Source organism: Lampetra planeri, chromosome 37 (assembly GCF_965212315.1).
Source record: "Lampetra planeri chromosome 37, kcLamPlan1.2.h2, whole genome shotgun sequence".
Lineage (NCBI taxonomy): Eukaryota > Metazoa > Chordata > Hyperoartia > Petromyzontiformes > Petromyzontidae > Lampetra > Lampetra planeri.
This window is the reverse complement of record NC_136143.1, coordinates 2,875,269-2,899,273: the sequence shown is the minus strand read 5'-3', so window position 1 is coordinate 2,899,273 and position 24,005 is coordinate 2,875,269. Positions and strand designations below refer to the sequence as shown.

Below are 24,005 nucleotides of genomic sequence, written 5' to 3'. Positions count from 1 at the left end.
TCATTTATTTTATTTTATTAATTGTTTTACCTACGTGACTTTACCCAATAAAACAAAGAGTAGGAATCCTTGCAGTCACGAAAGCTTTAAATCGAAGCACTGCGTGGCTTTTAACAAAAAAAAACAGGCGACGTTTCGGGCAATGACCCTTCTTTCCTGCATGTAGAACTTTCCCGCCTGTGCGACTGCTTTTTCGGCGGGAGAGTCGGGAGCGAGAGGGAAGAGGAGGGGGAGGAGGGGGAGGAGGAGGGGGGGGGAGGGGGGGGAGGGGGGGGAGGAGGAGTGGGGGGGAGGAGGAGGGGAGGAAGAGGGGGGGAGGAGGGGGAGGAGGAGGGGAGGAGGAGGAGGAGAGGAGGAAGAGGAGGGGAGGAGGAGGGGGGGAGGAGGAGGGGGGGGAGGAGGAGGAGGGGAGGAGGAGGGGGGGGAGGAGGAGGGGGGGGAGGAGGAGGAGGGGAGGAGGAGGGGGGGGAGGAGGAGGGGGGGAGGAGGAGGAGGGGAGGAGGAGGGGGGGAGGAGGAGGAGGGGAGGAGGAGGGGGGAGGAGGAGGAGGGGGGGAGGAGGGGGGGAGGAGAGGGGGAGGAGGAGGGGGGGGAGGAGGAGGGGGGGGAGGAGGAGGGGGGGAGGAGGAGGGGGGGGAGGAGGAGGGGGGGGAGGAGGAGGGGGGGGAGGAGGAGGGGGGGGGAGGAGGGGGGGGGAGGAGGGAGGGGGAGGAGGAGGGGGGGAGGAGGAGGGGGGGGAGGAGGAGGGGGGGGAGGAGGAGGGGGGGGGAGGAGGGGGGGGGAGGAGGGAGGGGGAGGAGGAGGGGGGGAGGAGGAGGGGGGGGAGGAGGAGGGGGGGGAGGAGGAGGGGGGGGGGAGGAGGAGGGGGGGGGAGGAGGGGGGGGGGGGGAGGAGGAGGGGGGGGGACGTCGACTCCGGGCCACGAGGTGGCGCTGCTGCCCGGGCAGGGAACGGAGGCCGTTGCTCGGCTGCGCTGCCGTCCGGGGCCTCTGCTGCTGCTGTTGTTGCTGCGGCTACTGCTGCTGTTGTTGCTGCTGCTGTTGTTGTTGTTGCTGCTGCTGCTGTGAAGGGAACCTGAGCTCCATTGCCCTGTCCCCGGCGAACATGGACGCGGTAATCGTCTCTGGGGCCGAGGAGGACGAGAAAGAGCAGCAGCAGCAGCAGGAGCAGGAGGAGAAGGGGCCTCCATCGCGGAGCTCGCCGGGGCTACACGGAGACCGAGGCCGCTCAGCTGATGATGGTGCTGATGGTGCTGATACTGCTGATGGTGCTGATACTGCTGATGGTGCTGATGGTGCTGATGGTGGTGCCCACCTCGGCTGCTGCACGGACATACACAGGTGCTGCGCGTTTTCTGCTGCCACCGTGAATCTCGCGCTCACTTCGCGTGCCGGCTGCTCTCTCTCTCTCACTGCAACGTTACAATGGAGGTGTTTGGCACGAGTGGGAAGGGCACCTGGTGTTTGGTGCATGAGACTCGGCTTCAATGTCCTCTCGCCTGGTGATACATAGACACCATGTGTTCTGGAGCGTGCCTGTGAGCCCTTTGAGTCGTAATCGAGGGTTACCTCGATGGGCTGTTAATAGAGGACGTTCAGTGGGTGATGGGGTGGACTGTCAGGGGTCCTTTGAGACACGATTTGACATGTCTCATGGGGTCCTCATCTGGCTATAAATGAAAGGATGTTAACTGACTGGATCTACCTGAATCCCTCTGCAGCTGTTATTCGGATTATCTCATTTTGCTCTCATCTGGTTTTATGTAAATGATGCTGAATGCGTTCTAGAGCAGCATGTGGGATATTGGTGCCACGATGAGATCCGTCTCAATGTGCTCTCGCATGGTTACACAAAGTTAAGGATGCTTGACTGGTATAAGCCTGACTGGGGTAAACAAACAGCACGAAAAGTGATTTATGCAACCGGCCTGTGGAGTCAGCTCATAGCAAGGGAGGCACTTGGAGTGTTGTCTCCATGAGTTCTCACCCAGTGGCGATTCTAGTCCACGTTAAACTGGGGGGCATACATCCATATTTTAAACTCTCCGTGAACATTCCAGTGGTTGTCCTATAGATACACTCGCACCCCACCATAGGAATGTGTAATTTCCACCATTGGCTCAGGGCAGTAAATTGGAGATGTAGCACCGCCTCAATGCCCATTTGAGCAGGAAATCACTTTGCCTTTTGGGTGGAAAATTTCAAATGTGGGATGAGACTGCAAGAGCAGACCTAGGACGTCAGGTGCCCACTGTGTAATTGCTGGTGGGATCAATCAAAAGGAAGCCACCGTGTGGTGGCATCAACAGCATTGGCCACGATGACCTCTTTAATATGAACACGAGGGACTTCCCAAGCCACAACCCAGTGGGGGGGCTGCCTGTGAACAGGAGTGGTGGGTGGGGAAGCATTGCTGTTCATTAGCAGTGCATGGGCTTCCATAGCTTCCTCCTAGCTGGGTACGAATGAGTGATGCTGAGTGAATTCTGGAACTGGCTCTAGGCATTTTACGAGGTATGTAAAGTAATGCATATGCCCCCAGAGATTTGGTGTCGTAATTTGACCCAATAATTTATTTTATTTCTGATATTCTATCACCATCTAATTCGTATTGTTTCACATTGTCTGTCTCCTTTGTATGATTGTGTTCGCTTCATTAGCCTAAGTGTAACGTTAAAATATCTTATAAGTACATTTAGAATACAATTCTAATTCAGCAATCTATTATCACGCTCACGATTCAAGGCATTGTATAGTGAGTGCAGGGATCGTCTGTGATTGATGAGTCTGCATTGTTACGTAACCAGTGTTTAGTATTGGAGGGTGTTGGTATCGAAGCTCCTGTACTCGCGAGCTTTTGCCACCACCACGAGGCGCCACAGCGGAAAGGGACCCGTTGGATCGCATTGAGTGAAATGCGTTGTGACACATTCACGCGTTACCACGAGAGCCATTTTTTCATGAATCTCTCTTTTACGTTAAAGAGGCAACTCACATGGACACCCGTGAATACGCTTCCCAATTTAAACAACTGCAGAACATTTCTCATTAACAGACTAACCCTGTCATTGTTGATGAGAACAGAATGACAATTGCATCCGCTGTAGAAATGTGCAAAAGACGGTCCAAGCACTTTCACTGCTCATGCAGTAGAGCAGTAGACTCTCAGTGATTAGAATGTTAAAAAAAACGGCTTCAGTTCTTGGAAAGAGGCCCATATAGCCATTTGGCTCTGCAAAATCACGTGCACCAGTGTCTCTTCTTTTTTCTTAAAACAGAGTGATGCAGCTGGCGTAATGTTCTGGGATTTAAAAATATCCCTGCACCGATTACACATCCTGCAGCTTTGAGCAGCCACACCCAAAAACTAGCAGAAAAAATTACATTTTCTAAACTGATTTCGAAGTGACACACAACAATAACCAAGTTACAGCCTGCCAGCACCTATCTTCCCTAAACCCCTTCCCCAAACAAAACCAATTGATCCTTCTGCATTAGATTGGCTGTAAATCTCTGGTGCTCTGCATTTTACAATTTTCTGCAGCCAAGGAACAGTGCATCAATAACGTAAGTGTTTTGTAACCCATTCTCCGATATATGTAAATGGTGAGATATTTATTTCCCACATTTACAAAGTTATTTTTTTTAAATACAGTATTTGTAGATCGGAAATATATAGATAATTCTGAAGACGTCAAGTATACTATGGTAGTACTGGATTACATAGTATTGTCAATTGAACAACTTTAATCATGTCACATGATTTATTAGAGCCATTCATGTAATTCATTTATCCAATGGCAATCGAAGCAGCAATGGCCACTTGAGGTTTGTAAAAGCCCGGATGTCTGTCGCCGGTGTTCAAGCATTGCGAGTGACGTCAAATAGCCCTGCCGATCTCGCGGATTGAGGTTTAAATCACTCAGTCTGATCCTGCGTTCACTCCCGTGCATTGCATCCACACCCCTGCGTCGCATTGTTCAGTGGGTGCTTTACACAAATTTGCATTGATGTCGACTGAATTTGCCTGACTGTTTCATTCGCCAAGACGGGGAGAATCGGAAGGAGCCCATCTGGAAGAAGGACGATCACCGACAGAGTTGAACGGAGCGACTTCGGGTGCCGGGACGTGCACAGGAAGAGCGTCGCAGGAGGAAGCGGCGTGTGGCTCCGGCTCGTCACGTAGCAGTGGCGGCGAGAGGTGTCCAGCCTCCTCCCTCTCCGCCCTGCTCGGCCACATCCTCACCAGCAGGGACGGGCCGGTGGTTGACGCGCAAACCTCCATCCCAGAGGTGCCGCTCACTCGCACAGCCTCATTTTCCACCGATTGTTTACTCGTCACCGGTCGGATTAGCCACATGACTTATATCGTCAGCCAAGGCGGCGAGAGCGATACTAGATATGGTGTTCCGGGTGCGGAAATATTTTCCAGGTCATTAACCTGGCTGAATGTATGCCCTGGCTGCTCATAGAGACAGATTCAGAATCTTTATTTATACTGGAGGAATCCGATGAGCTACAAATGTCCAGTAGACTCCTTTGTGTGACCCAGAAGCCTGACAGAATAATGTTCATGTAAAAATGAAATTTTTATTATTATTTTATTATTTCCCTTTCTACGTGACTTTACCGAAAGAACCAGGAATATGATTCCCTGCAGTCATGAAAGCTTTAAATATAAAATGTTCATGTAGTTGTGTAATCCACTCGACCCCTTCCTCAAAAAAATTAAAATGACAAAATGGTTGTGTTTTCCATAACCAGTTTACAGAGAGATGAATATTTTGTACACATTGTATAGCATTTGTGGTTCGTGTCGACATTTCCAAAGGGCAGGAAAGGTTAATACCATATTTTGCCCAAAATTAATGAAACACACAAATGTACAGCGTATGGGATAAATGCACAATAATTTCGATTAACACTGTCATGTATACTGTTGGATTTAAATTATATTATTTTATAGTGTATTTTGGGCAATATGAGTGATAGTGCAACTTGTAAATGGGTTAATAATTAATGGTATTGGTGAAATATCTCTTTCCCCCTTGTTGCTAATACACCACAGTCATTTGAGCTGGGAGGGTGGGTACACTGTGTGCGTGTGGCCGGTGCATCATGGCACCGCCGATGCTCCATTAGGGCTGAGCTAGATGATGAAATAGAATCCTGTCTGCTAAGTGTGCTTGAGGCACGGCTAACATCGCCCACGGCTAACGGAGCCCTGACAGGCCCGACCCTGCAGCTCCGTACACGCTTTGCTTCCTCATAAACAATCCCTGGGTTTGCCGCTTTCCACCACAAATAATGGATGTGAGCTTCTTACTAACACCAACATTTCAATCACATGCCTGCGTGCTAGCTGTCATCGTGGTTTATAATAAGCAGAGTTTCGATTTAAAGCTTTCGTGACTGCAGGGATTCATCTTCTTGGTTCTTTCGGTAAAGTCACGTAGAATGGAAATAATAAAATAATAAAAATAAAACATAATCAAATAATTCTCACGACGTTTCGGCCACAACGCAAGTAGCCGTCCTCAGGTGGAGAACAGGTCTGTCGAGGAGACAGAGTCTGAAATTTCATTCAGACTCTGTCTCCTCGACTGACCTGTTCTTTACCGAAAGAACCAAGAAGATAAGCAGAGTTGTTATAAATGTGCATGTATGGCACCATCTATGTTGAGGTGTGGTGCACGCTGCTTTGCTTGTGGCCGTGTGATGCTGCTCGTGCGACAGGAGCGGTGGGTGCAGCTGTTTGAGCTGATGGAGCGACAGCACCAGGAGAAGATGGAAGCCCAGCAGCACCAGTACAAGCAGCACCTGCAGGTCGGCTGGTTGTTTCTTGTTACCTCGCAGTTACTGTACTGAGCACAGCCCCCGTGGACCCACAACCCAACGTGGCCAGCGGCAAGGAGCTCTGGTGATAGTGCAGCAGATTAAATTGAATAAAAAAATTGATGATTTCGAGCTAGGTGACGGGAACTTGAGGAAAAATAGACAGGGGTGCCACAGATAAGCATTGCGAGAGAGCAAGAAAAACATAAATGTAGTTTTCTGCATGATGGTGGTTGAACACAGTGTGGTGAGCGGGAAAGGTCATTCTGATAGAGAGTCGATCGGAGTAAATGAGTGTTGGAGCATTGATCAACTGGAGAACACATGCTTATTGGTGTGCTGTCAATTAGGCATGTAATGATTCGTTCCCTCGCATCCCGATGAATTATGACTTAGGATCATGATCCGATTCACGGATCTTTGATTTTTACCATTGTGGTGAATGTCACACCTCTAGTGACTGCAGGGGTCACTTGAACCCATTACATAGAACATATACGAACCGTAAATAATTAATTCGCACACGCACAATTTGGTGGATGTTTTGTGAGTGTAAGAATTGATTTTAATTGACGAATGGATATGTAGTTACATGGATACTGTCGATCAGTAACCGTCGCACATTGTCCAGTCAGTAAATGGCAGTTAATTTGGGATCGTTTGAAATGGGTAAGTGGACAGAGGGCACTGAGTGGATTGTCCGTTTTTCACAAGTGAATGCTGATGTCTGGCAGCTGCTGGGATAAGTGGGGCTCAGGGCCGGTGACCTTTCTGTGTGGAGAGGGACCAGTCTGCTCACGAATGGGCGCGGAATGCTCAGTGTGCTGCCCGCACTGCTTGGATGCACTCTTGATAATCCCGAGTGCTCATGAAACTTGCATGAGCTCAACATAATTTATGTATGCAGAGCATCAACGAGTTTTCATAGGGCTTTTAATTAGTTAGGCACACGGTGTACTTGGCCGCCATCGCGCACCGCTTCCTACTTCCTCGTGAAACGTCCTCCTCTAAGCTGGGAACATTTTCTTGCCGCCACATTAAACGGTGCCATGCATTGCAGTGAAGGTTAGGAAAAAGTTAACCTTTTAAACAGACATATTACTATCACATCGCTTTTGAAGACACTGAACTAAAAGCGAATGTTCTATTCATTACTTACATGCTTTATTTATACACCAGGTGGAAGCCCATAGATACTAAACATCTCTTTTTCACCGAAGACTTGGGCCACGAAACAATATAGTAAATTTGTCATAAAAAATTCGAAACATCTCACGTCATAAACTTGATCTCAACATCAACATTAAACAAGAATTAACGATAAAATATTACTGCCTGTGACCAAACCACACGAAACGCACTCGATCTCACCAGATCTCGGCAATGAAGCAGGATTGAGCTTTCATAGTGCTTTCATGAGCGACCACTGTGCGTAAAACATGAGTAACCACTGAGCGGGGCTACTTTGTCAGCAGAGGGCATTGTGGCAAAATCCATTGTTGTAATAGACTATGGGCCAAAGTCTACTGCTCTCCGCCTTCACCAGCCCCCGCACTGAACAGCGTGATAAAGTATGGTCCAATAACCCCCACGACCCACACGGTGTGGGGAGGCCCTCATCCAGCAGTAAACTGACGAAAGGGCTGCTTGTGTACAAAGCATTAAAAATAAATGCTTCCCCGTTTGTTTTTTGTTTGCTCAGATGCTGCACACCCAGATAGTCAACAGCATACACGAGAGGAGCCCTGACATCACCCCCAGTCACTCCTCTGTCCAGGAGTTGAACCTCACCACCTCGGAGTCGGAGGACGAGCGGAGCAAGGGCAGCACGCGGAGCGAGAAGTCACTTTCGCTGCGAGGTCTGTCGGAGGCCCCCGCCGGGTCCACCACCGACAATCGGGAGCTCCACACTCACCTCCACGGGCAGGCCCTGACGGCGGAAGGCTCGGCACATGGGGGGGCAGCTTGTAGCAACGCTCGCGAACACCTCGGTGCCGAGTCCCTACAGGGCGAGGGCTCTGACGATACGGAATTCAATCGCAGTAGCGACGGGTCAGCAACGGCGTACAGCGGAAGCTTCGGTGAGGCTCGGCATCTCGAGAACGTTCAAGAATCTCCACGAAGCTTGGCTGCATCACAGCGAATCTGCGCGGAGGGTGAGAATTTGTTCTCGGTCGGCAACAAAAATGGCGAACCGTTCGGCGGACTGGCGAGGAAAGAACAAACCGCGGGGTCTGCAGCGGAAACCTCGGCAGATGGAGCGAAGCAAAGTGCGGACGAGAGTCAGAAAGGTCTGCAGATTGAACACTTGCAGGGCTTCTCTGGTCACATGGGGTCTCAGGAGGACAGGGGTGCCGTGGCCCCAGATGTGTGTGTGACCGGAAAACTTTACCAGGAGAGAGGCCACCTGGCAGGCACAGTGGCTCTGGGACAGACCTATCGAGTGCTGAAACCTCCGGCTAGCACCGCTATGGTCGAGTCTGCCGATGACAGCAGAAACGCTTCTCCGACAGCAGAAAGGTGAGTGATGTACAGATGTGGTATTTTGAATTCAGTCGTATAGGAATAACATACTGTACTTAGATGTTACTGCCAAATGTTGTGAGTCTTGGGCGGCAAGGTAACCAGGAGATGGCAGTAGACACTTGATATCCATCTGTCATGACATTTGAGTGTCACCCCTCTGTATGTGTGGGTTTTCTCTGGGCACTCTGGTGGTCTCCCACATGAAGCCATACACTCAATAGGAAATGGATACGCATCGGTACAGGACCTTCCTTAAAAGAGTCTTCAGACTCAGTGAGGCTTTCCTGAATAAATAAAGGTTATTGCAATGGTTAACTGGAAGATTAAAAAAGCATTGCATAATAACACTCATGTTTGATGTAGAATATACATTTTAATATTGGAATTTTTTGTAATATTTACAGATAATATAAGGTAAAAGCATGTAGTAATTTGTCTCTCGTGTCGATGTATGAAATGCATATCTAGACCCCTGACGTCTTGGGTGGAGCGGCAGAAGCAGAGGCAGGTGTGGCAGAAGGATGCGCCGGCAGGAGCAGAATCGGCAGACGGCCCCACGGGCCACGCAGGGCCCCGGCCTGTAGGCCCCATAATGGCTTCCCGGCATGACAAAGCCACCCAGTCGATCGCGCTTGACCAACCGCGGCATTCGGAGCCTGGTTCCGACGTTGCTCATTTCACTCCTCGTGGCACTCGTCCCGTGGGTCCCATCGCTTCCCCACAGCACCACGCTAAGCACACCGCCTCCCTGATCCCGTCGCTGAGCCGCGCCGGGCCGCTCGGTTCTGCCGCAGCCCAGCGGCACGGCGATCGGGCCCCGGCACACGGCGGCCTGACGCAGCATGCTGCTCGCTCGGTGGCCGATGAGGCGTTCCAGCAGCAACACGTCCACCTGGCGGCGGGCCCCGGCACTTTCCCGCACGGCGCCGCACAACCTCGGGGAGCGGTCGAGTCCCCACAGCATGGCACGCAATCCAAATGGGCCCTCGCTTCGGATGAGCAGCATGACCGTGGGGCCCACGCGGGCCACACCGTTCCCCCTCATCTCGGCCAGCCTGTGCTTTCCATTGTCCCTCCTCCTCTGCAGCAGCGCAGCGCATTCCTGAGGCCGGCCACTTTGCCTGAGCACATGACAACGGCAACACAGCCAGTAGGTTTACCTGCACGCTTGCAGCATGCCGGCACATGGGCACACCCGTACTGCATCTCCGGAGTGTTCGCTTGGGGTGTAGCAATCCGCCAATTGATTCTTTAATATAACACATTATTTGGTGATGCTGCATTGGCAGTGGTGCACAAACATAATAAAACAACTCGACACATTGAGTTTTCTTATCACGTATGTGTTGAGTTTTCGTGAAATTGCATCTAGTTTATTAAGTTCACGACACGTGCATTCGATTCGTATGTTGTTTGTAATGAGTTTTCTCGACTGTTAGCCACTAGAGGCCATTACAGTCACTGCATGAAAAAATATTAATGAGTCAGATCACAACCCTGAATTGCGATGATCCATTGGATTGTTCGGGGGTGAGGGGTGTAAATCACCACATCTGTTAATATTCACCATGGGTCTCGCATCTTGTGGTGACATTCCATGTTTATTTGGACATCGTGATTTTAAGCGAGAATTAATTGATAGCATCATGTTTTATAATTAATTACAAATGCAGTACTGTGCATATAATTGGTGTGTGACCTCGTGTGATTGCCGTACGTTGAATGGCTTCCCGAATTACGGCGCTGTATAATTGTCATTAACATGATGACGTGCACTCCGTTTAGACAATAAGCCTGCATGCCATAACACTATGCCTGCATGTCTTTAACAAAGCGCCAGTGTTGCAGCACCACTCGGTGTGATTGTGTGCGCATGTGTTTGTACTCTGCAACACAACGAGTGGTGGCGCAGTGGTTAGCGTGCTGTGCTTCGAATCCAGCAACCCGAGTTCGATTCCTGCTCACAGCCAACACCGGTGACGATTATCTGAACTGGTGCTGGGTTTCCCCTAGGTCGATTCAGTGCAAACTTCGCCACTGGAAAAAAACCCATCCCCTCGTGTACCGTGTCGGCCTTCATAGGTGCTCGCAAACAGCACTTGCCCAAACAGTCTGTCTAAAAATGGGGATTTTTATGTTTTGTGCTCTGCAGGCCTGGCTTGCATCGATGGCCCTCTCCCCGGTGTACAGAACCCCCGACACGTCGAAGGCCGACAGCCCTGACTCGCTCTCACAGAGTGAGCCCGAGTCCCGGGCGTCCCAGGCGTCCGGTAAGAGAGACGCACGTCCCCGCCCACGCGTTAGTCGTACGAGCCACGCTATGAGTGGCATGGAGTGGTCTGGGTGGTCATTTGTGAAAATTGTGTAGAGCCTTGAGGTGGCTGGGTGGCGGAGGGATCATAGCATTAAGCCGACATGGCTAAGCTTTCTAACCCAGGTTTTGAACTTTAGGTTTCAGCCGCCAGTGATTAAACCTGGTTCTCAAGTGTAGCGAGTTGATGGTTTTAACGTCACCAAAAATTGCATGAAAAATTCGTGTTTTCACCACATTTGGCAACATTTCCGTTCTGAGAATTAAAATATCGTTTGGACTGCCATGCAGAAAACAGTTCACTGGAACGGAGTGTATGTGTGAAGTGCAGTGCCCCCTAGTGGGAATAAGAGGTTTCACAAAAGGGTTCTCGGAAACATACAATTGCATTTATAAAACGCACGGTTTCGTATTATGTCCATTCATTATGGCATGAAGTTACCTTCTTGATTGGCACCTTGATTGAAAAAGAAAGATTTCTCCGAAGCAAAATTAGTAATGGGAGTTAAAGCTGTGTTGTGGTGTGTGGCACACGTGCCTGGACTGCAGGTGGAATGTTTGTATATATGTTGAACTTCTTTCGTACGATACGTAGCCAATCGTGCTAATTGGAAGTGTGGGGGAATGACAACAAACTGCGGCAGCTCCTCAGCCAGCATTTCATGGGCATCTGTGCATTGGGTATAGATTTACCTGTAGCCTTGTATTCTCACCACCTGCTTGTGTTGTTCATGGGACTTGGTGACGTTTGTTGGCTGATGTTGGTTTGTGCTGTGTTTCTGATTCAGACTGCTCACTTTGGCACAAGAGTCACTCCTTCGGGGCAGAGACGATGAGAAACGGATCCCCGCTCCACGGACGTCTGTCACAGATTCAGGTTCCGACTGGAAAAGCTGTAGGGCAACCGCACGTTAGACACGGCACTGGGGTAGTTTTATTGACATCCGAGAGCTCATTAGCCCAGTGCTGCTGCAGTTCTCCAATATCGGCTCACAAGCGACACGTTAATGTTACAGCTCGCACAAGTCACGTTCACGTGGGAAAGCTCTCCTTTCTAAATGTCAGCTCACACACGTCACATTAACGTGAGACAGCTCTCTCGCCCAGTGCTCCAGTGACAGCTCACACAACACATTCCCATGCTTCTGTCTGCTACTTTAAACTAAGCTCTTCCCATAGGTGGGCAGATGTCTCAGGGGTGAGAGCACTTAGACGGTACCGCTGAGATCCTGGATTCAAGTACAGGTTTCTGTTGCCTGTGATTAAATCAGGTTCTCAAGGTAGTGAGTTGATGGTCTCAGCCATGTAACCAATGACTAATTGTAGATCTACAACTTGACCGTCCATGGATTGCTGTCTGACACCGGCTAGTGCATTTCTTTCCGAGAGTTCCAAATGGACATTGTTCCAGCTTGAGACTTGCCGTGAACAGAGCGTGCGAAATGAAATGGGCAAAATAAAAATAGCTATTCCCTTTTGACTACTCTCATAGCACCTCGGAGCTTGATTTTCATTCTCCACCTCCAACCACTTCCTGTATTCTGTCTTCTTCTTCTTCCGCTCGACCAACCGCAGCCACCCGGCGTCTCCCTGCGTGAGCTCTACAGGGAGCGGAGGAGCAGCTCGCTAGACAGTCGGCACCCGGAGCCTTTTGGACAATTTGGCCCCGAGGTAGGCGGCCCTGTGCCGACCGGCGTATGTCGGTGCCGGTTCCGATAGCTTCACGGGGAAGCCCTCTCGCAGGTGGCCCAAGCGCCGTCTCGTAGCTTCAGCAGACTCGTGTGCCGCCAGTTCCGTGGCAGCACCGTTATAGTTGCCCCTCATCAAATGAGATCAAACATCCCAAATAAATTACATTATTATAAACTGGTTATTCAGGGTGTGTCCCTGTGCTTATTGTGCAGGTTGCACTGGTGTATGTGTGTGAAGCAGTGGTTTGTGCATTGCACTCAAAACCCATTCACTTGAGTTTGATTCCCAGTCATGGCTAACATCAATAGCAAGTAATGTCAAAGCCTGTCCTGAGCCTTTCCTCAATTTACTTGTCCTTAAATGTGAATGTGGTACGGTGTGTGAACATCAGCACTGGGGAGACAAAGGGTGTCATGCTGACCAAACCTTTAATTCAAGCATCATTTCGCCTTTATAAACCCTCACTAACATCACTTGCCTCGACAGTCTCTCTGGATACACAGGGGACCTTTGTCTTGGGCTGTGCGTGTGAATTAAGGCTGGACTTGGATTCTGGCTGGACGAGTCGCCTCTGTCCCCCGTGCTCCACGTGCAGAACACAGCTGTCTCCAGTGATGCTGTCGCTGCCTCTCAGGTCAGTCACAGGTTTGCTCAGACTCATGCCCTGCACAGAACTAGTGAACGACACGGACTGATTTATTGTCTAGTGGTTACAGGTGAGATTATATCAAATACAAATAATTTCTTCAAGATAAATCACTTGCACTCATTGCTGACAAGCTTTGGATAATTACGTGCTCAAAGTCTGTGCTATACGCAGTTATTGGCGTGTTAAGTGAACGGGGCTATGTAAAATATTATTGTGGGCATTGATTGCAAACCAATGGAACGATGAGATGTTTTTTTTTTCTCGATTTGAAGTTTTCGTGACTGCAAGGATCCATACTCTTTGGTTCTTCCGGTTCTACGTGACTTTACCGATGAGATGTTTGTTTCATACAGAAGCAGAGTGCTACCTCTTCTCCCCATGGCAAGGCCGCCCAGGCGAGCGCAAATTACCAGGGCCAGGCTGATGTCAGAAAACGGAGCCAGGCACCTGCTTCACCCAAAGTGGCCTGCGCGACTCGCAAAACGCATTCCTGCGCTCGCAATGTGCCTGCGAAGGCCGCGCCGAGCTGCTCGGGGTCTCCAAGGCGTGGTGAGAATCTACCGCACTCGCTGCCGAGCGGGGGCTCCCCCAACAAGAGCGGGCGGCGCGCCGCGGCGAGCCAGAAGCGCGACAAGCGCACCGATGGCAACACGGGGGACGACACGTCGAGCTACGCCTGCTCAGAGAGCGACTGGAGCATGGAGACCTCGCCGAGCCCGCAGGACCCCGTGCAGCTCTCGCGGTGAGACTCGCAGCAGCTGCTCAAAGGAAGCCGCTGGTGGAATCATCGTGCGTGGGATTGCCACGTGTTTTTGTTGTCCATGGGGCTGGTGTACATGTGACGGTGATTATTGCTAGTTGTGTAGCAATGCATTTATTTATTCATTTCATTTGATATGCACATCCTAGGAGGTGGCTGGATAGCTGAGTGGCAATTGATATCTGAACTCATCCTGGGCTCCCCCTATGTTAAGCCTTGCTTGAGTATCTGGAGCAGCGTGTAAAACATCAGCACTGCGTTTACAGGCAGCCACGGTGTGGTGCTGGCCCTTCCACGCCCCCACCGTGCCGGCCTTCATAGGTGCTAATTATAAATTTGAAGCCTTCGTGACTGCAAGGATTCATACTCTTAGGGTTTTTCGGTAAAGTCACGTAGGTAAAAAAATAATAAAATTTAAATTCATAAAAGTAATAAAAAAAATCACGACGTTTCGGAGGCAACACAAGTCTCCGTCATCAGGTGTGACCGTCACAGCTAAATTTGCTGTATCAAGTGCTCGCTAACAGCTCTTGCTCCAACAGCCTGTTAAAGGCCACATGACGAATCTTTGTCTGTTGACGGCCGTGCTCGTGTGTTCCCCTCCAGGCTCCGCGTGCAGCTGCGGGAGAAGCACGCGCGGCACCTGGCGGACCTGCGCTCGTACTACGAGGGTGAGATCGCGTCGCTCACAGAGAAGCTGAGCAAGTCCAGCCCGCGCTCGCCACGCAGGGAGGCGCAGCGCGCCAGCCAGCGGCAAGTAGCACCACTCTCCACTCCCATGTGGAGCCTCGTGCTGTGCGGGAAAGACGTGGATGATAAAACCACAGCTGATTTTAATGTATGTATAAACTAATAACAGGCTAATAACAGGCCTGTAAAAAAATAATTAGGATAACGTTTTGGGTCGTCGACCTTATGGACCTTATGGACCTTCCAGGCCCTTGTTTTCTGTCAATATTTAAGTTGGTAAACCAGGGACTATTTTCATCAGCAAAGCATGGCCTGTTGAACAATGTCGCCGGATTGCCTGATGTTATGTTCAAGAGCCCTCGACAAAAAGCATGATGGGGCCCATTCAGCACAGTATGGTAAAATCGTACAAAATATGATGTGTTTTGATAACGAACCATCGTTTTCTACACTGCCACTGGCATATGTCGTGTTGTACAAAACAGAAAGAGCTAAGCATAAGTTCAGCAGTGCACCTGCTGTAGTAGGGTGTTCATCTGTCTTTCACTCGATGTGTTTATTTTTAATTACATTTGTTTCCGCTTTGTCTATCACAGGTGCGATGAGCTGGAGAGAGCCCTCAAAGTGACGCATCAGCGAATCCGGGACCTAGAACTGAGAAACCGGGAGCTTGAGGCTCAGCTGGTGAGTTGATCGCACAATTCTCACTCGCCACGATGTCACCATTAGAATGAGAGCCTGTGAAATGTGCCACTGGCTCTGGAGAGGGTGGTGCAGTCCCACTTATTGTAAAATGCACCGTGCTTGCTGAAAACATTTGGAAGAGGCACGGTGAGCATCAGGTTTCGTGTTAAATTATTCGTGGCAAAAGGGCCGACCCCTGCTGTGTGGACCCGAGGTCAGTTGGAGGGATCTCAAGATATTGTTCCGTGATATCCGCTTCCGTGGGCCGTTCTCCAACACGAAAGTCCGCACTGTTCTGCGAGAGATCCGAAATAAAATTCTTCGTAGCACCGTGCTCGGAGCGGCGCACGCTCGAAGCCGCGAACGCGAACCTGACGGGGCGGCGTGGCGGCGCGGGCAGACGGAGTGGCGCGAGCGCTACGAGACGGCGGCGGTGGCGGCGCGCGCCATGCAGCAGCGGCTGGAGGAGGCGCGTGCGCACGTGCGCCAGAGGGAGGGGGCAACGCTGAAACTGCAGGCGCGGCTGCGCGACGTCGAGCACGCCTTCGAGACGGCCTACAAACTGTCGGACGACAAGGAGGCGCGCATCCAGCGCGAGCACAAGATGCTGCAGGACGTACGCACGCACCTACCCCACCCACGCGCCCCCCCCCCCTCATGCAGAGTTGCGCGTGGACACTTCTCATCATGTGTAAACGTCGACATTTAAATCAATTTCCTTCTTGCAGCTGCTGGCAGAATACGAGTCGCTGGCAAAGGAGAACGAGCGAGTGAAGGTACGTGACGTGCGTTTGCACTGTCGGTAGATTTCTCTTTGTATGCCTCTAAATAAATGATACTGTTCAGAGCAGCTTTCTAATCGATGCCACCATCTTATTCTACGCAGGAGGCACTTAGAAACACAGAGGACAAGCTCTTTGATGCCAACAATGAGATCTCGGAGCTGAAAAGGTGGGTTCGGATTCATGTGGAGGCGTGTCATTCTCCAGCATGTGTCCTCACACTACGACTACTGGCTTCGCGGTATTTGTCCAAAGCTCCCGCTGCGCTGGGCCAACCGCTGGTGTCGTCCTCGCCCTGTGCCCAGGATGAAGTCTCGCCTGGAGGCCCAGATAAAGCAAATTGAGCACGAGCACGTGACCACCAAGGCACGCTCCAGCGACGGCATCTCCTCGCTGCTGCACATCAACTACAGGTAGCGCTGCTCAATGGTAGTACGCACGATCATTCGCAGTGTGATGACAGGTATTAATACAATATATTTGTAAGACATTCTCGCACAGAAGCAGATATTTCCGAGCTACCTCTGAGAGCCCTTCAAGTGACATTGCATCGAGATATTAGGAAGCAGCACTTTCCCACCCACTCTGCCATATAAGAGTCATATTTATTGCATGACAGTCAAACCGATATTTATAATTGCCAGAGCTGGGATTTGGCCAAAATTAAGTACTAGAAACAAGTTTTAAAAGCATTTTGTGCATGCGTTATTTGTGGGCTGGCTGAGGACATCACCTCGCTCCTCTTGAGAACCCGGTTTAGTTACTGATAGCTGCAGCCTTGATTGGAACTCTGGATCTCAGTGGTGCTGTATAAGAGCTCTGACCTCTGAGCCACCCGGCCACCTCTGAACCACGCACATTTTGAATGTCCACGCTCGCCGCCGTGCATACGTCGCTTTGTCGTCTTATTTCAGCAGCAGCAGCCCGGCCGTGGTGGAGAGCGGCGTGTCTCCTCCGGCCGGCGACTCCCCCAGCAGCCGGCGCCGCTGGCTCACGTCTCGTCGTGACTTCTCTCTCTTCACTGGGGAACCGGGCCCTGGGCCGCCGCTGGGCGGCGATCACCCAGGATTCTCTCTGTCTGAGAGGTGAGTGCATGAAGGTCACATCGGGTCATCGCCATCATCATCATCGTAACAGATGCTTCAATGGGAGCCTATTGGCCTGGCTTCTTTACGATTACAACCGTCATGCAATCTTGCAACCGTAACCCTTTACCAGACATCCACTGCGATGACATCTGCTCCGATTAGCACCTCCAATTAGCAAGGGTGGCTAACATACATACGTATATGCTTGTGGTTAGAAGCTAGGCGGATTGTTGCATCACAGAACCATGACAAGAGATGGTGACGGCCTGGGGAGGCCTTCATCCAGCAGTGAATTAATCACGGATGATGATGATGATGATTACAGGGAAAGATCAAATACAGTGATAACGGCTGTAAGAACAGCACCCATTTGGACTGTAGCAATGCTAAAGCGCAGGCAGTGAGAGGCTACTTACCGCTTTGGCAATAACAAATCTTACACATTTAAGTTGGCTGAGTATTTTACAGATAGCATTCCCCACTGAGAGTTATCGCATGGCTCAGTTGCTGTGGTATGAGGCAGGGCTGTCTCCTCACTGGCTGTGGTGATGTTATCCCAGAATGCACTCCCCGCCGGAGAAGGATGACACCCGGCTCCAGACGTCCCCAGACAGCCCTGCGGGTGCGGCAGCCGCGGTGGCAGTTCAGGCCTCGATCCCGCCGTTCCTACGCCCGTTCCCTGGCAACAGGGACAAGGGCAACGGCACCGATGACGGGGAAGACGCAGGGTCCCGGGAGGGGCCCCCCCAGCATCCGCACCCCCCCCAGCATTCGCACATCCAGGGCATTGGAGGTGCGCCAGCAGCCGATCTGTCCGTGACGCCCGTGGGTTTGAGTGGAGTTTAATTCGGTCACTGTGTCTTGTACGTAGTGTTTTTTGCACATCTTTCACGCTTGAGCTAATGTGAGGTTATTGTGTCAATGGGAAGTTCGGAATGGTTGTGTGCGGAGCGTGGCCGTTGAGATCGCCTAAGCGCGTGGAGTAACGAGTTGTCCTCCAGGCAAGGGTGAATGCGAGTAGAGTGACGTGTTTGCAGACGGAATCGGGCTAGTGGGGGTGGCGGGGAGCCTGGCCAAGCGGGACCCGCCCAGGGGGGGCGGTAAGGAGGGGAGAGGCCGTCCGCTCGGCTCGCCCCCGAACCGGCGCTCCTCTTCGGTGCCGCCTAGCGGGCGTCAGCACCATCCGTCGCCGAGTACGCCCCGCACGACGCCCGCCGCATCAAACCTCCATCGTCGCCGAGCGGCCCCGCGGCACTCGCCGCATGCCGGCCGGGAAGCCCCGCATGCCTCCTTCCCCTGTGCCTCTCATTCCTCTTTTCCACTGTAAAACCGTGTGCCAAGGCAGCCCAGTTTGGCTGGGGGGGTGGCGCTCTAGGTTATTAAATCCTTTATATTAAGTTCACTTGCTTGCTTGCTTGTGCGCTTACGACCGTGCAAATCTTTCAGACGTTTTTTAACCCACTTCCCGTGATCCAATCGAGCTGACATTTTGCACACAGACTCGTTGTGCGTGACAATTTATTTTCGTGAAAAAATTTTCCACTTTTTAGGAATTTTTTTTTTTTCATATTTAATTTAAAATACCAATGTGATAAAAATGAAACTCTTACTCAAGAAAAACAGAAATGAATAATAAAATAAAACCGATGCCACGCATATAAAGGATTTATAGTGAAAAACTTTGTTTTTACGGGTTAATTTTTTTTTTCCACTGCAAAATCCCCTGACGTTACACGCGACGAACGAGGCGAGATGCGTGTTGGTGACGCGGCGATGCTGTGTTCGAGTTGTACTGGCTGCTGTCACACGCAAGGAATGCGTCGTTAGCTCTACCCCTGGCCCTGCTTGTTCCGGAGTCAGATTTACATTTCCTAATGAGAATAATATTATAACAGATTGGGATCAGCACGGCGCAGCAAATAGCCAGTGGAAAAACCACCCTTATCGTGCAGGCTCGGCTCGGAATGTGTCAGTGGAAAAGAGGTGTAAGTGTAAGTGCTTGCTGTGTGTGGGGTCTGTGTCCTATGAACCCCAGTCTTGAGCCCTCTTCACCCATACGTGGCCGTCATCATCCACACAACCTTTCATTTTGTTTGTGCAACTGTTAAAGAGACAATTCGTCTGTTCGAAGCATGGCCATTTTCAATCACATAACCAATTAATAATGAATACCACGTTATTAATTGGATATAACTTGTTTAAGCATACATACTTTGTATTTTTAGAGCTTGCTTATTAAAAAGCTGGGCTCCGTCTAAACAAACATCATTCTTCCATGTCCCCGTGTTGCCCTCTGCTGTATATGAAGCCAAGCAGGCCTTGTCCAACTTCCCGTCACCCAAAAGGGGCAGTCCCATGAGGGACCTCTCGCTGGGGTTCAGCCGTCTGCTCGGCAAGGAGGAGGGGACGCCCACCAGGTACATGGCCGTGGGGGCTTCGGAAACCAAGGGGCAGAGTAATTAATAATCCAAAACTATAGAAGCACTGCTTGTGCGTTATGTGTTGAGGTGGGCTATTTTATTATCTAAGGAACTGTTCGCTACTGATTATCAGATTGATAACTTTTTAAATTTGATAGCACGGAAATAGTTGTGGAAAGTCGCCTGTGTTCCCACGTATGCCGCTGGACGGGAGGTGATAGGCGGCGGGGCTTGGTGACATAATGGGTGTCGCGTGTCAGGGAATTCCTGCCTTCGAGAGGCAGGATGTGCGGGTGGTCACCATTTTTAAAGGGCAAGTGACCACAGAAAAATATTTGATTACAATCTTTAAACAAATTATTGATTTCACGGACTAATAGTTCAAGTCATGTGTTTGTCATGGATAGGGTGAGTCGTGGGCCCAATAAGAGGGTGGTGGCGGGGGGTCAGTGAGAAATGGAAGAATGGGAGCTCTTAACGTGGGAGCGCCAGGCAATAATATAAAATTCAATTAAACCTTCAAAGCTGGTTTAAAAGTTTCTAAAGGCAAGGCAACAAACTGTAAAACACAATGCATATTCTTTATTGCTTTTTCTAATTGCTTAGATGGAAAATCAAGGCCCTGTAAATCTGCACGTTCAAAAATCTGAACTTCAAACGGTGCCAGAATGGCTGCTGGGAGGTCTGCCCTCTGTGACTGGACTTCGGATCTGTTTAGAAACCGTTGAGCCAAGTGGTGCATCTCTGGCTACGCTTGTGCTGCTGTGATGCATCTCCGGCAGGGATCCTCGTTTTGCTTTGCACCTGGGTTGGCACGGGGGCGTGCATTGGCGGTGGGGTTGAGTGTATTCCACGTGCCCGTCCTCGTGTGCATGTGCAGGTTTGACATTCAACTCAGCTCTGTAGATCAGCCCTGTCCACCGACTCCGACGGCCAGTCCCCGTAAGCGGCTGCAGTTCATCCCACTGCAAAACATTTCTACTGGTGAGATTTACTCCTGCTACTTTTATACCGCTTATGCGAACATCAGCCTCTTAATTAGCCCTGCTAATTGTAAACCTGAAAGCATCGGATCTGATGGCTGGCTTGTGATGGTGTAAATTGTGTACTCCTCACCACTACCTCCTCGCAAGTTGATGAATATTCGTGATTCGCGGTCGTGTGCCCGGTGCCAGTGTGTACGTTTCACCAGGGAGTCGCTCTGTCTGTGCAGCCACGAGCCCGGTGTGGAGCGACGGTGAGGGTGCGCGTCTGTCCCCGCGTGTCGAGTCGGCGCTCTGCGCCGTGCGAGCCGGGACCGTGACGGCGCGCGCCGCCTGGGAGAGCGACGGTGCCGCCGCGCTGCTGGCGCAGGGCGGAGGGGCCTCCTCCCACAAGCCGCCCACTTCCTCCTCGTCGCGGACCAACTCCCATTCCACCGGAATGGCTGGGGGAATCCTGCCTTCCCGACAATCGAAAGCGGTTCAGACGAAGGCGGGGACCCCCGGGTCTGCGCCAAGTCCGTCCAAGCCGAGCGGCGACCAGGCCCAAGGGCAGGGCCACCAGGGGAGGGACCTCCCTGCCGGGCCGAGCAAACAGGGGGTGGCTGCCATGAGCGGGGGCCCAGCGAGGCCTTACCCCACGGCAGGGGTGAAGCCGGTGGTTCTGTCGGCGCCGTACGAGACGGAGTTTTCGGTGCAGGAGCGCATGCGCACTCTGGGGCGGTTGGAGAAACAGCTGGACGAGCTGACTCTGGAGAAGCAGCAGGTGATGAGGACTGGTGCTCCCCACACACGATGTGCGTCGAGGATTTTACCATCTTCCGTTTGACCTTGTTTTTGATTATTAACACTTCAGCAAAGGTTGATGCGTTTATGCACCAACGTTTGCCTATGATGGAAGACACAAACCAGCTGCCTGCAAGCTTCCATTTTGCTTGTTGGAAAAGTTTAAACAACCATTGCATCTGCATGATTTTTAACCTGTTAATTATTGGATGTAATATGCTCCTTGTCCCCAGTAAGTGTTCACCCCCCGATAACAGCCAGGTTTATGTAGCACGCAGCAGTGCGCTCTTGCCTCGGTCATCAGCTCAGCCTCCGTGTGCCTTGCAGATCGAGTCGGCGTTAAGCCGGATCCCTTCCTCTGGAGGACGCGTCACTCGCCAGATCCGCATGGACAAGGTACCGCTTCCAAACGCACTCGTACAAAGTGGTGCCGTTGTAGTAATAGGTTTTTACCCTTTCAACTGGTACAAAACTGACACCTTTATACAAGGGATCATGTTTGCAATAACCACAACACAAGCAGTCAAAATTCAACCAAAAATAAACAACTCTGATAATGATAATGATATGCACTGTCCTTATCATTATCAGAGTTGTTTCTTTTGTTTGCATTTTGACTGCTTGCGTTGTGGTTATTGCAAACATGATCCCTTGTATAAAGGTGTCAGTTTTTGTACCAGTTGAAAGGGTAAAAACCTATTAGTATATTTGCCACTGGTAAAGGAGGTCTCATAGTGGTGCTGTTGTGTTCATGTATTAATTAGAAATGACGAGATGGATACCACGCCGTCTTGATAGTTTGCGCATGAGATGTTATTGCGCTTGTGCCACTGGCGCTGGCATGCAGGACGAGCTCGAGGAGCGGCTGGAGAAGGTGAACCGCGAGCTGGGCTCCGTGCGCATGACGCTGAAGCGCTTCCACGTGCTGCGCTCCTCCAACAGCACGTGACGGAACCGCCACTTCTCTCCACGTCCCATCTCCTGCACCGCGTGTACCCGCTAGCGCCACGTGGTAAAAACTCACTTTGTGAGACGGAGATGCTAGCCGTGCCACCGCCATCACTGCAGCAACTGTTCAGTCTCTACCAGTGCGGCACACGCTCAGTGGTATAGCTATCGAGTGTTGCAGGTGGTGCAACTACACTGGAGCCCATGAGCAACATGAGCAACATGAGCCCAGGTGCTGGGGTATGGAGAGGGTAAATGTAATTTCTTGCACCAGGCCACCAATGCCAACTATGCTACCCCACTGCTCGCGCTGGCACTTATCTCACTGAACAAGCCTTCGAAAGTGTAGAATGTCTAGCTATTGAATAGCACTGGTGTACAGGGTTTTATATTTTGCAGCCAACTCATGTAATAACAGCCTCTTTTGTACCATTTGCTGTGTTGCAGTTTGCGAGTTTTCAGTCGTATTTATATTTGCAGAGGTAGTCTGTGGTGTGATTATATGGAGTGGATTGATTATCAACCTCTAACAATTAAAATCAAACGTTGTTAAGACCTCAATGACGATGCAGCTAGTTTGGATTTTTATATGAAGCTAATTTATGTTAATATTTATTTACTTTTTACATTCTATGGCGTTGCTTAACATTCCATTTACAATGCTAATAAGAAATGGCTATGAGCAGGCATTCAGATGTGTACAGGGTAGCACAGCAGTCAAATGTCCAGTAATTTCAGTAATGACGATGCCGTGTGTAACAAGTTATCTTTGGTGTGCTTTAGTCTTGTAAGCCACTGTGTTGTAAAGTTGTAATACATAAAGTGTTAATGGAATACGACCCAGCGAGTACCAGACATCTGCCTTGCCTTATAGACCATTGCTATTTATGCACCAGTATGCACTCATTTCCAAATTAATTTGTAATGTTACAATGCACACAAACTTGTAATGTTACAAAGCACACACGACAGTGTAGGATATGAATCGCGGCGATTTGTTCACAGAACTTCAGCATGGCTATTGTTGCGCTGTGCAGCACTTGTATGCTTTGCCGCTGACTGTTCTGGTCGGCAAAACCTGTGTGCAGTTGTCTTGGTTAGATACGCGTGCTGTGGATTAAATGCACTGAACATTTTTTGCAATAAATGGTTTGTACTCCAGAGTTTTCTATGTACAATGGCCACGATGAACAGTTACCAGAAACCCCTGCCAACCATTTTAGTGTTCGGCAGTTGAACTAATGCGAAATCACGTCACGTCTCACCATGTAGATTCTGGATTTGAAGCTTTCGTGACTGCAAGGATTCATACTCTTAGGTGTTTTTTCGGTAAAGTCACGTAGGTAAAAATAAATAATAAAAGTTAATAATAGAAATAAAATAATAAATCATGACGTTTCAGGCATTTGTTTCTTGCTGTGGTTGTCTCACCTGATGACGGACGCTTGTGTTGCGCCTGAAACGTCGTGATTTATTATTTTATTTCTATTATTATTTATATTATTCTGTTATAAATTTTTCTTATTTATTTTTACCTACGTGACTTTACCGAAAAAACCTAAGAGTATGTAGATTCTGCCCAGGCACCAGGCTCCTTGGTGCATACAGTACGAGGCGGTTGGTGGTTGACATATGCGGGGAAACGGAGCCTCTTGTATTGAAGTGGTTACACAAAGTGCTGCACTCTGGTTACCATGGATGTGGCCTTGTAGGCAAGTAGCCATATAACATTTCGCTTCCCTCTCACCATTCGATAAATTGTCATGATTTGAGGTCGTGATATGAGTGTATCATACCACCTCCGATTAGCGCAGTTGGCTACGTATGGTGCCAAAGAAATTCAACATACATAAATA

The 24,005-nt window shown here is 50.2% G+C and overlaps 1 protein-coding gene across 4 annotated transcripts; it reads left to right on the top strand.

Annotated features, from left to right (window-relative positions):
* The first annotated feature begins 938 nt into the window (after positions 1-938).
* On the top strand, positions 939-23,310 carry MPHOSPH9 (M-phase phosphoprotein 9). Of its 4 annotated transcripts, none has more exons than XM_078611719.1 (23): positions 939-1,339; positions 4,047-4,290; positions 5,735-5,824; positions 7,611-8,353; positions 8,828-9,509; positions 10,512-10,629; positions 11,459-11,547; positions 12,246-12,341; positions 12,901-12,996; positions 13,365-13,753; positions 14,378-14,524; positions 15,058-15,145; positions 15,546-15,761; positions 15,874-15,921; positions 16,032-16,096; positions 16,233-16,340; positions 16,842-17,012; positions 17,576-17,808; positions 19,324-19,432; positions 20,316-20,419; positions 20,649-21,181; positions 21,529-21,597; positions 22,049-23,310. In XM_078611719.1, the coding sequence occupies exons 1-23, from the start codon at positions 1,104-1,106 to the stop codon at positions 22,148-22,150; spliced, it is 4,776 nt and encodes a 1,591-aa protein (XP_078467845.1). In that variant the 5' UTR covers positions 939-1,103; the 3' UTR covers positions 22,151-23,310. The 4 variants fall into 4 exon arrangements, with proteins under 4 accessions (XP_078467845.1, XP_078467844.1, XP_078467846.1 ...); XM_078611718.1 differs by having other exon boundaries at positions 7,536-8,353; positions 16,845-17,012; XM_078611721.1 differs by having other exon boundaries at positions 1,000-1,339; positions 7,536-8,353.
* Positions 23,311-24,005: the final 695 nt, after the last annotated feature.